We start from the raw sequence: 15,599 nt of genomic DNA, 5'->3' as shown, positions 1-15,599 counted from the left end.
GGAAGTCATGAATCGGAGATGCTACAATTTCCCCGAAACGCAATTGCTCTCATGTTATCGGCTTCACTAGATTCTATACTGGTTTGTATTGCAATGTGACGTTCTTAATTAGCTTAATGTACCTGATCTGTCGGCTTGTAAGCAAATACTTTGCAAATTGAATATTTCTTTACGAAGTACTCTTAACGAGTGTCTCGAGACAGCATCTCGTGGACACTTGTTAACATAACCTAAAATCCCATTTTGAATTTTATTTGCTTTATATTACAGCCATCGCTCAGAGCAGCGGAATTGGTGCCTTCAACCTTTCTATACATCTGTTTGCTTCTACTTGTTCTTTTAATCTCGTCGATAGTATGTCGAGTGATGTGAGTCAGTCTGCGCACCTCATGCATGCGGTTCGATTCAAATACAGCAGCCACTACTTGTTGCAGGTATATGGTGATAGCGAGAGTGAGTGAAGAACTTTGGGGCGACGGTGGAGCTTGTGGCCAATACGACCAAGTCATTTGTGTCGGCGTGACGAAGTCAGGTGATCCAAATCAATGCATCGGAGGCGGGACGGTGGTGGTGAAGATTGCGGATGTTTGCCCGCCCAGCTCGTTTCAGAGAACTATTGATATGACCCGAGAAGCATTTCACTAACACAGCAAGTCCTAGCAATCTGCCTCTCAGCATCAACATATAGCCCGTGGTCCTTGTTCATACATTGTGTTCATACACCAGCGGCCATTTTTTCTTTTTATGTATATCTATACTTAAAATTAAGTCATAGTAATTTCTCGAGTGCATTCAAGGCACATCTCTTTCTCTTGTTGCAATGCTAGAACAGCATTTATCACTTTGTATTGTCGACATATAATGGCAATATCAAATTGAACCATCAACCCCCACCTTAGCTTTTGCGGTTTTTTAAAAACAAGAGACCTTGTTTATCTAGATGTGATACCACTGTCAATTAATTTCAACTTGCCCATAGACCTAAGTGAGGTAGCAATAATTGACACAGCATGAGTTAATCATTCGAACATTAAATTAATTCATGGAGAAAAAATTGGAATCCGAAACTATATGACACAAGTATTCCGTAAGTTTGATACAAATCGGCATGTATTGAAGATAATAGGAAGAAGAAAAAAGAGAAAAAATGAGATGTATTGGGGCCATATGGGATGAGAGAAAAAAGAAGGGAAAAATGACATAAATAATTCATAATGTATAATGTGGTCTATAAACTGTAATCCAACGATAATGTGTAATTTGTTCAATATAATTCTTAAAATTTTGATATATGTTTAATTGATTTCTCAAATATGTAAAAATGTTCAATATTATCATTAAACTCGAATAAATAAAAATATAATATTGAATATCTTCATATAATTTAGGGATTAAATTGAATATTGACTTTTTTATTGAGTTAAAATTTAATGATTATATTGAATAAATTAAAAGTTGTAAAAATTAAATTAAAAATGTAAAGGATAGTCACAAAAGAAGCCTTTGAGATCCCAAGGGGGACAGAGAGTCAGAGAGGCCGACTCACTTTTGACAGAAGCGCACTTTTCGCTCACTGTCACTCCAGGAGACAGTCGTTTGTTTAGACAAGTCCCCTGCCGCTGCCAGTGCCAGGCTCCCCACATCTCTCTTACCTTTCAATCCGCTCCGCACGGAAAGGCCAGACCAGCTCCCGATCCAGGAGCCCTAGAAGCTTCTCTCTCCTCTCCTCTCCTCTCCTCTCCTCCCTTGTACTTCGCTCCCGCTCCCGCCTGCTTCCGTCGTAAGATTTCCTCCCCTGCGATCTCTTCTCCGCTCGACTCGATCAGACCGATCGATCCGCATCGGATCCTGCATTTTGAATTCGCCGCGGCGGCGCTTCCGCTTCCGCTTCCGCCGTTTCGCGAGAGTTGTCGATCCGTGAATCCGGGCGGCTGCGTGTTCGGCGCGCATTCCCATGGGGAATCGGCCGTGAATCGAGGCGTGAAGCTGCCTTTGATTCGTCCCGAAGGTATAAGCGCGTCGCGTGCTCCTCTCGTCTCGGGCCTCGGCCTCCGCCATGGATAACCGCGGCGACTCCGACGCATCTCCATTCTTAAGGTCGCTCTCTCTCTCGTGGATCGGATATTGCATTCGGCCGATTGATCTGCTGCGTTTTTTTTTTGGAGTGAATCGAGCCATGCCTTTGACCTCCAGATCGTCGTCTTCGCATCTGTTAAGAATTTACTCCATTCGATTCGCCCGATGCTGCGTCTGTCGTGGTGTTGCATTTTCGTGCCGTTGCCTTTTTCGCAGGGTTTTTAGAGAATCGAGCTGCGTCGGCTTTTTCGACTGTTGCCTGTTCGATGTGTTGAACTGATGCTTTCTTCGTCATTGCTTTTTTTTTTTTTTTACACTAGTTTTTAGCTGTGATAGAAATGGTTTGCCGAAATGCCTTTCTGCTTGCGTGTCCTTGTAAATCTTGTGGTTTAAGTTGGAGCGATCGTCCGGCATTGCCGATCTTCCATGATCCAATATCGTTTCCCGAGTTTGGGGGGAAAAAAATAAAAAAAGTAATTTCAGTATTTTTGTCAGCCGTCTTTGAGTTTTGGTACCTTTGAGCATTGTCTTACGTTAGCTCCTTGTGAATATGTCGTTGCAGTATTTTTGCTGCATTGTCTTATGGGATCGCTTCGATGGCCATGGTCTTCATTAACAAGGCAGTTCTGATGCAGTATTCAAACTCGATGACCCTTCTTACTTTACAGGTAATTCTCAAAAGGGAAGGAGGTTGAGCACATTTGTAATTTTCTTTTGTGATGGAGAGTGTCGTAATGTCATAACTTTCTAATTTGTGGTGTGCCTCAGCAATTGGCCACAGCATTGCTTATTCACTTCGGGAGAGTCGCAGGATACATAAAAGCACAAGGAGTGAACTGGGAAACTGCAAGAAAGCTCCTCCTGGTTTCACTATTTTACAATGCGAATGTTGCATTCGCTTTAGCAAGTTTGAAAGGAGTTAATATCCCTATGTATATTGCAATAAAGAGGCTCACACCACTTGCTGTGCTGGTAGCTGGATTTTTTCGGGGAAAGGGAACACCTACTCCACAGGTGTGGTTTTTCAGTTTTTGGCTCAAACATTTTCGTATTGGCCTTTTCAACCTATATTTAAGTGCTTTAATGCTTTAACATGGACTCTCATGTCATAATTCAGGTTACTCTCTCTGTTCTTTTGATTGCTGCTGGATGTCTCATCGCAGCCATCGGAGACTTTTCTTTTGATCTTTATGGATATAGCATGGCCTTTACTTCTGTGTTTTTTCAGGTTTGAGCTTGATTTCCACCTTTATATGGCTATTTCGATACTCTTATTTTGCTTTGAATCTCAGAATTGGAAAAAGGATAATGATCAATTTTATAAAGATGTATTTAAGATTTTGAGCCCATTAATAGCAACTTACATTAATGCAGACTATGTACCTTGTGTTAGTGGAGAGGTCTGGTGCAGAAGATGGACTTTCATCTGTCGAGATAATGTTTTACAACAGTTTTCTCTCTCTTCCAGTCCTGCTTTTTCTTATCATTGCCACAGGGGAGTTTCCAAATTCCCTATCATTGTTGATTGCAAAGGTTAGGTTCTTCCTCGTTTCTTTCTCTTTGCTTTTTTCTCTTGCCTCGATCTTTTAACTATTTACAATTTGGATTGTCGAATTCACTTTATTTTAGCAGACCATGGCTGTATCCTGAATTGGTTTAGCTACATTTAGACTCTGACAAATTAGAAGCAATCAAGGTCCCAGACACTAACTAGCCTTGTAATGTGCATAATTCACAAATCCTTAAAAGTTTACATTCAATCTCGTTCATCATGCAATGTTTTAAATTGATTTCTTAAACTATTCTGAATCTTTAAACATTCTCTCTCCACAATTTTTTTACATACGCATGCATGTGCTCTTTGGCTAGATGTGAGAAAACAAACGTGTGTAATAAAGACATTAGATAAAGCAAGATTCAAAAACATGTGGAAGGAAAATGAGGAACAAGTCTTGGAGACTTCCAAGGAAAATGAAAAGTGAAATCTTTTCCAGTGTATTCTAGATATTTTGATAAAACTAGTATTTCTCATTTCCATAATTATCACTAATGAGATGGTTATCATAGTGAGTTCATGGGAACTACCTCTACTGAGGATTGGACAGATATCTTTCAATATACCTACATGATAGCTTTGACTAATGGAACTATTTGTCTTACAAGCAGAGTAATTCACTATCCTTTTTGATGCTGCTCATTGTTTCACTAATAATGGGGATTGTTCTCAACTTCACCATGTTCTTGTGTACCATTGTCAACTCTGCCCTCACAACAACAATAGTTGGAGTCCTCAAAGGGGTTGGTTCCACGGTATGTAGAATACCTTTAGTTCCAATGCTATTATTTGATGAAAAGATATTCTTCATTTTTACACTTTCTTCCTTCCAATTTAATAGAATGCCTAACCCTGCAATAAGTTCGCTTATGCACGACATAAAAAATCTGCCCTATCATGCAGACTCTTGGTTTTGTCTTGCTGGGTGGCGTGCAAGTACATGCCCTAAATGTGACTGGCTTGATGATTAACACTGCTGGGGGTGTGTGGTACTCCTACGCAAAATATCAGCAAAAGAAGAGCAAGCAACTGAAGACGATGACAGATCTTGAGGCCCACAAAAAATAAAAATGAAGAAAAAAGAGATGTCAAGTCTGGAAGTCTGCAGCCAGAGATCGTGTCAACCGATGGATCCTTTTTCATGGTGTGCTGTATTATAGGAAGTCCAACTAGCAATTGAATCTAATTGTCACCATGCTGTTCCTTTGCAGAATCGACCCTGGGAGCTTGCACACACAACGCAGTCGGTGGCATCTATTACGGTCCGCCATTCTGCTTAGGTTCAATTCCCAGAGCACCCATGTGAGTCGGTCTAAGTTGCTGATCATTATTTTTTCTTTCTAAAATTTTCTTGATTTGCAGAGGTCTTGCTTTTGTTATTCAATATTATTGGTCTTTAAGCATAATTTTCATAGGAAATGGGATAGGGTACCCTAAGTTGAATGGACCCTTTATCTTTAGATAATTAGTTGGCTAGTGTATCTGGGTATGAAAGCTCTCCTGGAGAAGGCATGCATTACACGAGGCATGTCACGTAGCCTGTTTGTGCTTATTGGACTGATCGAGTGTAATCCAAAGATCAACGATTCTGGTCTGAGTCAAACGTTGAAGCTCAATTCATGCGCAGCTCGTCAGTCAAATTTTCCTCAGGGCAGATAATGAGCTCTGTCATTCGCTTGATGCTTAGCCGTAAGTATGTAAATGCAATGTTTAACTAGACTATGTTTTATTAGGGGTGAAGTTAATGATGTTTATGCGTCGAAAGTAGAGGCCTTAAATTTTGTTTTAGTTAAATGAGTAGAACGTTATAGCTGTTGTGGGGTAGAAGTTGAAAAAACAAATTGACAGGACAGCGGAATTATATATATTAAAAGAAAAGAGAGAGAGAGAGAGAGAGAGAGAGAGAGAGAGAAAGGCACTGTCGTGAGGCGACGCAGAAAATGGGTGATTTGTGCCCAAATTGCGTCCCGCAGACCCGTTAAACAAAGACGCCAGAAAACGAGCTAGCTCGGCCCACCAAGGCGCGAAAGGAGCAATACGGCCGAAATTCGGTCAGTTCAGACCCACTAAGGACAAAGGACAAGCAAATTTAGCCCACGCAACCGCCAAAAGCCACTTGGGCCGAAAATGGCCCAAACCATGTCCATTTAGCTCAAAGACTTGCAGTCCAGCTCACCTAAATGTGGGATTTTGGGGCCCAGATGGCTCATGTAAAAAAATATGAAGGCCCAGCTTTAGAATGCCCAAAAGCAGCACCTGCCCCAGCAAAGGGGACACGGTGTCGAGTGAGAGGGCCCGAAATGATTTCAGGAAGGCCCTATAAGCCCCAAAAGAACGCTCCCTCAGATCAATAATCCGAATTTAGCAACTTGAGCCAAAATGGGCCTGTTCAGGCCCACTAAGCCGAATGACCCAGGCCAACTAGGCTTAGGCAGTTTGGGCCTCGGTTTGGGCTCATCAAGGCCCAGGATGGAAATGATGTTGCTCGGCCTGGCCATGTAAAGCAACATCTGGGCCGACATGGGCCGAAACTTCAGCTTTGTTGGGCCCATTTTAAGCCCGAAGTTTCGACCAAAGGTCGAGTTCTCTTTGCCATGGATGGGCTGCGCTCCAATATGGGCCCATATTTGGGCTTATCTGGCCCATGTCGGAGCTTTCCTGGGCCAAACCTAAAATTTGGGCCCAATGCCACTATTTGGGCTTTAGGCCCATGTAGGTATTGAACTGGGCCCAGTGTGGGGCTTGGGAAACGGGCTGTATCTGGGCTTCTATTTGGAATGAACGTGGCTCGAACTTGGGCCCATTTAATCCATGAACTTGGGCCTAGGGTCGAGTTTCCTGTACCAAAGCTGGGCCTCAAATGGGCCCTAACATAGGCCGGGTTTTAGCCGAAGTGGGCCAGATATTGGGCCTTATTGGTCCATTTAAAGCCCAAAATGGCAAGAGTGAGTTTTTGATCCCTCGGTTGGTCGTTAAATGGGCTCTAATATGGGCCTCGGTTTAGGCATATGTGGGGGCCCTTTCTCAAGCCCAAAAGTATAAGATCAAGTCAAAGGCAATCATCTAGGCCCACGAAGACCTAAGACCATCCTCTCCCAGGCCCAAGCACGAGATATTTGGGGACAAAATGCGCTATTGTGGGCCACTAAGACGGAAAACATGCTAGCCCCCCATCAACTCCGAGAAGCAGCTAGTTGACCAAAACTGAGAAAATGTAGGCCCAATAAGACGAGAGACAATATAGCCCAACCAAAAAGGCCCAATATGCAGCGAGTTGGGCTTGAACCGTACCTCTCCGGCCCATTATGCCCAAATCCATGATGCCCAGCAAACCTATGCACTACTATAAGATATCGGGGACCTAAATGAGCTCTGATTCGCCCACAAAACCAAATGAGATGATAACCCAGGTTACCATGGGCCAAAAAGCAGCAGGCGGGCCGATATTTTACTTTACCACCGTGCCCATGGTTGATTCATACCCTGAAGGGTCCATTACAAAACTTGCTCATGGCCTCTTCAAGATGGGGCCCAACGACAAAAAACTAATGCATGACCAGATCGATACATGATACACTTGACAGACTCTGTGAATCGCAGCCACTGCAACTATACTATAACCCCAGGGGAGTGAAGAATGAATTGCCTGTGATTATCAAGCCACTAGACGATATTTCTTCCGTAAGTGAACTAAAAATGATAGTAAAAGACCCGAGATTTACGAAAATAATTAAATCCCGGAAAAGAGGAAAAAAAAAATTAAGAAAACCCAACTTCCCTTTTACCATGACGTTGGGGAGACATTACTAGCTTACAAGAGGGAACAACAAAACCTGATTTTGACGGGAACCATTGGCAATTTATTTTTTCCTTCCAATCCCTTTAGGACTGAACTCAAGCCATTTTGCCATTGCTCGTATGGTCCTCTTGGTATCTACTTATACCGCGAGAACATTCAGCTGTCAGATTATTGTCAAGATCGGCGGCGGCAGAAACTACTCGTAAATCCTTGTGTCCATTGCAATAAACCGCACCATCCTTTGCAATGGATGACCGTGACTCCAGATTTACCATATCCACGTCTCCATCTTCCCTGGTAGCATTAGAACTGTGTGCAGCAGATGGCCCGTTTTCAGAACAGGAGATCTTCGGACTGTACAAAGGTATCTTATGGCTGATCTCATCTGTCTCCTCAACATTCACGTGTGTCGCAGCTCTCACCTTCTGGCCAACCAACGAATCTATCTCACCGTTCGGAATTTTCTGTGAAACAGAATTTTTCTCAACATCGATATCCATCAGCTCTGCTCCATCATCTTGAAAATCCTTTCTAATGGATAACGCTTCACAACTAGAATGTCCAGAATCTGAATTGCCATCTACAGACACCAAACCTTCATATTGATCTTGAGTGCAACGTGCTATTTCCCTTCCTACCTTATGATGATTCTCCTCCGCAGAGATTTCAGGAGTCATCAGACATGAGGGTCGGGGAGAAACCCTGCCACGCAGACAAGACATGCAGCCCAATTTAGAGTCATATACTTAAGTCCTGGAAGATATTGTGCCTCAACTTGAATGCATGAACAGGTTCAAACACATAATCAGTTACGAAGGCTGACCAAATAGTTTGTTTCTACATGGATGACTTAATTACTTTATGTAAAAGATCATGTTTGTCTAGTGCCACCCATAAAAGAGATCAAAAGTGGACATGTGACTAACTTCTGGAAACTACAGAACAACAAACACATGAGCTTATTAGACTCAAGTTAAATCCTTAATCAACATAGGTCCCACCACTCTCATTAACACTTGTTAAACAAATGCAAGAAAGATCTCCTCAGTTGCAGCTTCCATAACGCTCTCTCTTACAAGGAGCGCTGGCCATTAGCCTATCAAGAGATGTAGCTATTCAGGAACAAATTATCAGGCCTAAACAAAAAGCGTTTCTGAGTATACTGCTCAATTAGGGTAACTGCTCAATCTAAAATAATCAACCCCGCCAGATGGTAGGCATCACTCTTATGACCAGAAAATGATTCATAGATGAAGAGAGGCCTACCGACTGTATAAGAGCATGTATGCACCCTGTGAAAGCACCTCGTCAAATCCAATGCTTGTAACCTGCCAATGTTGCAGAGTTAAAACTAAAATAAATTTGAATATAGAATCAGGAAGAGGAACTTGCAATAGGTAAATTGGCCCAAAACATGTAGACGATTTCTTTCACACATCCTCTACACAATTATATCAAGAAAGCCCAATTCATTGACCAGTATTTCACCAAGTAAATGTGTAGTAGAAGGTCAACAATTTTTAATCCATCATGTTATCAAGTCTTTAGCCATTTACTAGAACCCAAGAAATAAGCAATTTGGAACTAATATCATATCTTTGTCTAGAAAAATTTGTTGGCTTTGAACGATGAGAAAATTGAGCAGTAAACATTCCAGTAAAATTTTTAGCATGACTAAGATAAAGGGGGAGAGAAGGAGGGAGGGAGGGAGGGAGGGGGAGATGTCCCCACCTTACAGTCATCAATTCGATACCAATTTCCAGAAAAATCCTTTGTGTAGCAAATATAGTGACCAAAGAAGGATGCATTCAGCATATCCACGTGGACGACAACCGCGTAAAGCTTGTAGATATCAGTGCCATCTCCACCTTCACTCATGTAAGGGCTAAGATCTAGAGTCTCAGGGAAGTTTACTTTCTTATTGAGTTTCCCAAACCTACCACTCTGCATAAGTTAACCAACAACTTTAATACCACAGGTAAAGCTTGCAAATCTAACTAAAGAACTGGAAAGAATACTCAAATTTGAGTCACATAGGTTCTGAACAATCTTCTCAATAAAACTCCTAAAGATAAATATCCAGAAACATCATATCAAGTCCATGTAAAATCTTTAAAAACACTAAAGTGGAGCACCAAGAGAGAAGACCCGGCCTGCATCAGAATTCGCCACGTCTTGTGATTGGTCAGTTTGGTCCTACATGGGCCACATTTATAAGACACAGGCCGCAGGTCTGAATCTTCTTGGCCTCAATGTCATTTTTCTTTCTTTTAAAAAAAATAATATATATATATGCACTAGAGGTGCCTCCAGCCCTTTTTTCTTTTCTTTTTTTTGCCTTTTCATTTCCTTTTACAATATTGGTCATTTCCTATTTTCCCCAACGAACATAAGATAATGTGACCAAAAAACAGTAAGGTAATCCACTATTTCCTTATTTAATTATTTTTTGTTCTACTCTTTATTTATTAATTATACGATCTATTAAAAGAAAAATTTATCTTTCCATTTTTATTATCCTAACTTATCTTTTGGGCTAGGATTGTACTTTTGTTCTTATATATTTCCAAACAAAACTCAAGGAAATAAGATTGTCATGCTTTTCTCATGACTTAGGTAAAAGAGCTCACTACTTCAATGCTTATAACATTAATTTTTCCATAATCAATCATCAATCTTGTTCTAATGATAACTTAAATTTGCATCGCGTACATTATTTTCTTATTCTGTTGGCTGAAATAAATTATGATTTAGCCAACCTTGCTTACTATGTACAAGAATGTTAAAACCATTGGAAAATTGAAAATATGACGAGAGATGATATGTCATTTGTCTATTTTTAAGCAAACATTTTGAGGTTAGATGAAATATATGTAAACATTTTTCTTTTCCATTAATCGATATATTACTTTGGTTATTTTGTCCCGCTGCATAGTGGAGGCAGTTTTCTAGTAAATAAATAAACCCAAGCCCGTGTCATTCTGTAATGTGCAAGCGTGACCAACAAATGTTTTCTTAAAGTTCTTCAGACAAACTTATTCAACAGCATAAATCCATGAAATTTCTCTATTTTTTAGAAAATATAATGGAGACAGCGGCCTTTAAGTGCAATATGTGCTTCACTCAGGGATTTACTTAAATTTTGTCAATTGCTAAAATGAAGTTACTTGCCTTTAATTTGGGCATTTTGGTATCAAATACAAAATTCTTCACTCCCAGTAATTACATTACATAAATGCCCCTCAACTGAACTATTAAAAAAGTGAAAATTATCAAATTCTTGTATTTTCAAATTTCTCAACATATCATTACATAGATTGGTAGGTGGATGCAAATTATATGAATTTTCATAATTTTTCAACAAGTTGCACCATTACCTATTGTATGCCATTGCATATTTTAATTTTGTACTTGGTTGCAATTAGGTTCTTTAAACTCTTTTTTCATTTGGAATCCAAACCATATAACTTAAAATAGAATTTTGGTTATAACTGTAATTATTCAATCAGTTAAACTGATACATACGATTTTACAATAAGAGAGCATATGCATTCTCAAACAAGCATGCAAAAAGGATTATGCTTATCTGAAATTTTATACGATCCATTTCCAACATTAGAAGAAATTGATTTATAAAAGAATAAAATCTTTGTTTTGTTTAGCACTAAAGGAAGCAAATATAGACGAGCCTAAAGCAGAGTTAAGGCAACGAGAGTTTAAATGCTTAAAATGAAGAGTTTCAACAGATAAATCAAGCCAAGAACCATAGCATTACATGCAAGCCATTTGAAACTAGAAATGTGTTAGTGACATCCCAGACGGCACATTTCTGAGAGACTATTTGAATGCTGCATGCAAGTATGACCCTTAAAATTTTGCATATAGTGCATCATGACATGCAGAAATGTAAACTCTCTCTTCAGCTAGCCAGAAAAGAAACCTTTGAGTGTAAATTATGAGGACCAAAACAATGGCCAACTAAAAATCTGGGGTGAAAAACTATGAGAATCACTTAAAATTTTACCTAGATGTGTAATGCCCAAGGAAATCATACAAACAGGTTAGAAATTCAGGCAAGATGTCCATGTTAAACCATGTGAACATTATAAAGTCAGCTCTGCATAGTTGAACAAGAAGAAACAATACAGACCTGAAATCTTTTTAAGGCAATTGTTAGAATGTTTGGAGCATTTCGTACAGTTAGACGCTTGCATGCCTTCACATAGTCATTACATCTGCAAAATGGAGAGGAATAATCAACCAAGGAAAAGCCTCAACAGGTCTGCAAATAATTGACAAGGCATAAAGTATCAGAGAAGACGGAAAACAACCATACCCGTCACATTTATACATATTATCCCCATGAAGCCATTCTTTGGCAGTAAATTGCTCTAGGCATTCTTCCAAAGACCCAGCATCACCATGAATTTCAACAGTTAAATCCATCATATTCTCATACTGGTTTGAGACTTTATTGCAGTTTGCGCAGATAACCTGGAAATATGCAATGACAACACAGTCAAACAATCAAAAGAAAATAAAAATACAAGCCACAACAAAGGCCAAGGTAGATTTCATGAAAGCATCATGAGGAGAAAAAGTATACCAGATAGACAGTAAATGTCCCATTATTCATTCAAAACAAAAGTCTCACAACATATGCAGGTGATCTTGACTCTTACAGTGAACCATTTCCAGAAAACTAACCAGAATAACAATGGTCTCTCATGATTATTACTAGATATCATCACTTATGCCCTATAAAAAAAGCATGCACAGAACTGATTCAATCTTTCCAAAGAAACCATAATCAGACCTAAGTTATACATCAGTCTCATTTTAAGAAATATAAAGGCTTTAATTCTGTGAAAGACAGGTAGCAGGAATAAAAGCATCAGCATGCTTGGGAAGTGATGCCATTAAGATATAAGTCTTTGGCAAATAAATGGCAACATCTTAGCATGAATGAAAATATCAGCTTACTTAGGAACTGGACCAAATCAGAATATACTTACAGTACCAAGCAATAAGAAACAAAATAGCCTGGATTGGATTTAAAGGCATTACCTGAGACTGCAAGTGACCGCCAAATATATGCTGAATAATGGTTGTCTCTTGAGCACTTGGGTGGACAGCCCTTTCACCGCCAAATTCATCTAGGCAGACTAACTGCATTGTATCAATGGCATACCTGCATTGAGAGGGTAAAATTTTACCATAGCTAAGAATCAGATGTACCAATGATGCTGAGATGCAATGTGTCTCTCGTGTTCTCATTGGTTCAAACCACAAAATTAAATCAAATTAAAGTGACATAGCAGGAAACCTCATAAATTCATGAGCATCCTCCTGCCTTCCATAACCAAGATTACCACCAATATTCGGCAAACGTGACAAGATGTTGGTTGGTGAAAAAGCATGAGGACTCTGGGTGGCTCTTTCAATATGGGTCTGCAATTCGCATAGGAAGCACCAATCATTACGTCGGCCTGACAAGCAACAGCAACCGTGACATCAACAATTGACCTCAGCTAAGATACCGTAAACAGAGAATAAATCACCAATCAAATTCAAGAACCTACATTCTTTCTTGTGGCCCTTATTCAAAAGATAGGCAACAAGGGGCCGTGTGGATGCAAGACATTGTAGAACCACATTAGCATAGCAACTGCACAAGGATAGTTTTAGGATAGTTAGTATAACACAGACACAAAATAATTTTTTGTTTTACAGATGCTGGTTGGTGAAATCAATATCTTGGATTAAAAGCTCTAGCAAAATGAAATCGCGTGCCATATGTGAACCTGTTTCCACAATTTATCAGTCCACATGGAGGAAATCCTGGTTTTTCGGAGTTGTAAAGATCCACAAATTTCTCATATGGGAAGAGGATCTGAAATTAAAGAGCCAATCAGGACTATTTAGTCAAAAAGGAATAATCTTTATTGCAGAGGCATGAACTAAAAAGAATTTACCAACAATTCACCTTTTTTATCAGTTTAATTGGCTTGGGAGTTCCATTTTGGGTGACCAGGGAAGCTTCTGCAGAAACTACCTTAGATGATGACTGGAAAACTTTGCACTTTAATTTATGCTCACTTTTCCAATGAGCTGCTTGGCATGTTTGGGAGCTGCATGAAGAATGAAATCTAAACTGTTTGAATCTTCTTGATGCCATTAGTATCAAAGACCATCCAACAAACCCAGCACTAACAAATTTGGCAATAATCATATATAAAGAATAGGCATCAGAACTAACATCCATTTTAAACCTATATACACAAAGGCCCACCCATAATAATATACAAATATGGAACAAAAGCTTAGAGCGCACCAGATATGGGCATGTAGTCATTGGCTTCACCATGTACTGACTTAATGTATTTGGCCCACCCACCCATTAATCTCTTTATGATGGCAAAATAGATTAAGCTCGACATAGTCGACAAGTATCTAAAAGTAGGATGACAATTTGGAGTAAACAAGGTGAGTATCCTGAATAACAACTCCAATGGAATCTTAACAAAGAAATGAGGAAACTATCCTCACGACATGACTAGATTCTGACTACTCTGACTTGCCAAATATGCTTCCTAAACCAACAGCATGTATCCCTCACAAGACTAAAAGTTACTCCGTCTCAGAATTTGTGGGAACAAATAACCTACGATTAAAACAACGACTGGCGATCGTACTGTCATTCTACTGTTAATTCGTTGCATTTAGACATTTAAGTATAAGACTGCAGCAAAGAAAGAAAAAAGAAGAAGAAACAAACAAACAAAGACTTTGCTATGAGTATTGCCAATCTACTCCACAAATCCATCAATACCTAAAGAAAGGTACGACCTTTCTACATATGCTCATTGCAATCTCACAGCTGACATAAAAAGAACAAATTGAATCTTCACGGACAAAAATCCCTACTTAGCAGCCTTCGAATCGAATAGCGACCGCTGAAAGAGGTGGACAGTAATTGGAAACGAGCAAAACGCGAAATTCACAACAAGAAGGGCGCAATCGAAACCAAAATCGGCCGCGGAGGAGGACTCACCAGTACCGGACGGCCTTGCAGCGGGAGCACTTCTTGGGGCCGTTCTCGCCGCAGACGGCGCAGACAGGAGGTGCGGCGGCGGCGTCGGCGGGGGCGCCGGGCATGGTCTTCCCGCGGAGGCGGTGGCGGTCGGTGCTGTGGAAGCTGGGGGGTCCTCCTCCTCCTCCTCCGCCGCCCTCGAAGCTGGCCTCGACCTCGAAGTACTTGGAGGCGGTGCTCTTGAGGAGCTGGATCAGGCCGAAGGAGATGAGGAACAAGGTGAACACCAACTGGAGGAGCCAATACAGATCCAGCGTGAATCCCAAAACATGCATGCTATGCTGCGACTCTCGCCCCGTCCTTAGGGTTTTCATCGATCACGACGGCGGGGGCAGGCCGAGGAGCCGCGAGTCGAAGGAGGCCGAAAGGCCGAATTCCGCGCGACGGATTGATCGGGGGGGCGGTGCCTCGATCGGAATCGAGCTACACCTTCATGGAGAAGATGAAGAAGATGGAGATTGGAGATTGGAGGGTTAATGCGGGGGAGGAAAGAGGGGATTAGGGTTAATCGGGGGTGGGGGATGATTTTTGATTTGGGATTTTGGGGAACACAGGGGTTTTCTTCGCTATTAAAAGCAACCTCCGGGAAATTTCTATTGCAGCTGCTCTTAGCTTCCTCTGCGTTTGCGTTCGCGTTTCTTACTTCTTTTCTTTTTTTTTCTTTTTTTTTTTTTTTAAATTTGGGTTTTTCTTCGAAACGGAGTTTTATCATGGCGAGGGCCTGCCCTTTGCGGCTTTTTCTCTCCAGAAGAGGAAATAGCGTCGCGCGGGTGCTGGTTTTTTCCGCTTTCCTCTTCTTTTGGGAACTCCCTTTTTTTTTGCTTTGGTTAAATTAGGAAATTTCTCTCTTTTTTTTTAGATGATTCCACGGACGATGTTATAATGCTTTTCTTATGTTGTAAGTACTAAAAAGATATTATCATAATGAAAAGTAATATATCATTTATACGTCTTTTGGAAACGGCAAATTGTTAAAAAATAATCTTACTTTTCAATTAATAATCATTTATATGCGAAGATCAGAAAATGATAATCTAGTTTTACTTTAAGAGGAAATTGTGGACATTTACATTCAC

The 15,599-nt window shown here is 40.4% G+C and overlaps 2 protein-coding genes across 2 annotated transcripts; one reads left to right on the top strand and one right to left on the bottom strand.

Moving 5' to 3' along the window:
- Positions 1-1,536: 1,536 nt before the first annotated feature.
- On the top strand, positions 1,537-5,353 carry LOC104438388 (UDP-galactose/UDP-glucose transporter 7). The gene is made up of 7 exons (XM_010051530.3): positions 1,537-2,097; positions 2,639-2,744; positions 2,845-3,090; positions 3,194-3,304; positions 3,451-3,609; positions 4,243-4,386; positions 4,535-5,353. The coding sequence occupies exons 1-7, from the start codon at positions 2,057-2,059 to the stop codon at positions 4,697-4,699; spliced, it is 972 nt and encodes a 323-aa protein (XP_010049832.1). The 5' UTR covers positions 1,537-2,056; the 3' UTR covers positions 4,700-5,353.
- A 1,695-nt stretch (positions 5,354-7,048) lies between these two features.
- LOC104438389 (ubiquitin carboxyl-terminal hydrolase 18) lies at positions 7,049-15,137 on the bottom strand. Its single transcript, XM_010051531.3, has 11 exons — positions 14,485-15,137; positions 13,417-13,561; positions 13,235-13,323; positions 13,013-13,098; positions 12,757-12,919; positions 12,498-12,621; positions 11,767-11,924; positions 11,581-11,665; positions 9,162-9,374; positions 8,697-8,758; positions 7,049-8,132 (listed from the first exon to the last, which is right to left on the bottom strand). The coding sequence occupies exons 1-11, from the start codon at positions 14,835-14,837 to the stop codon at positions 7,526-7,528; spliced, it is 2,085 nt and encodes a 694-aa protein (XP_010049833.2). The 5' UTR covers positions 14,838-15,137; the 3' UTR covers positions 7,049-7,525.
- Between the last annotated feature and the right edge of the window lie 462 nt (positions 15,138-15,599).

The sequence above is a fragment of the Eucalyptus grandis genome, chromosome 3 (genome assembly GCF_016545825.1).
Source record: "Eucalyptus grandis isolate ANBG69807.140 chromosome 3, ASM1654582v1, whole genome shotgun sequence".
Taxonomy (NCBI): domain Eukaryota; kingdom Viridiplantae; phylum Streptophyta; class Magnoliopsida; order Myrtales; family Myrtaceae; genus Eucalyptus; species Eucalyptus grandis.
The sequence above is the reverse complement of the archived record's forward strand: the minus strand, read 5'-3'. Positions and strand labels throughout refer to the sequence as shown.

Bases quoted from the DNA above. Each gene is read 5' to 3' on its own strand.
- LOC104438388 (XM_010051530.3), top strand. From the start codon at position 2,057: ATGGATAACCGCGGCGACTCCGACGCATCTCCATTCTTAAG. The intron at 3,091-3,193 runs GTGTGGTTTTTC...GTCATAATTCAG, and splicing joins AGGGAACACCTACTCCACAG to GTTACTCTCTCTGTTCTTTT. The intron at 3,305-3,450 runs GTTTGAGCTTGA...ACATTAATGCAG, and splicing joins TTACTTCTGTGTTTTTTCAG to ACTATGTACCTTGTGTTAGT.
- LOC104438389 (XM_010051531.3), bottom strand. From the start codon at position 14,837: ATGAAAACCCTAAGGACGGGGCGAGAGTCGCAGCATAGCATGCATGTT. The intron at 9,375-11,580 runs GTCTGTATTGTT...TAACTTATGCAG, and splicing joins TTGCCTTAAAAAGATTTCAG to AGTGGTAGGTTTGGGAAACT. The intron at 8,133-8,696 runs GTAGGCCTCTCT...TCTGCGTGGCAG, and splicing joins TACATGCTCTTATACAGTCG to GGTTTCTCCCCGACCCTCAT.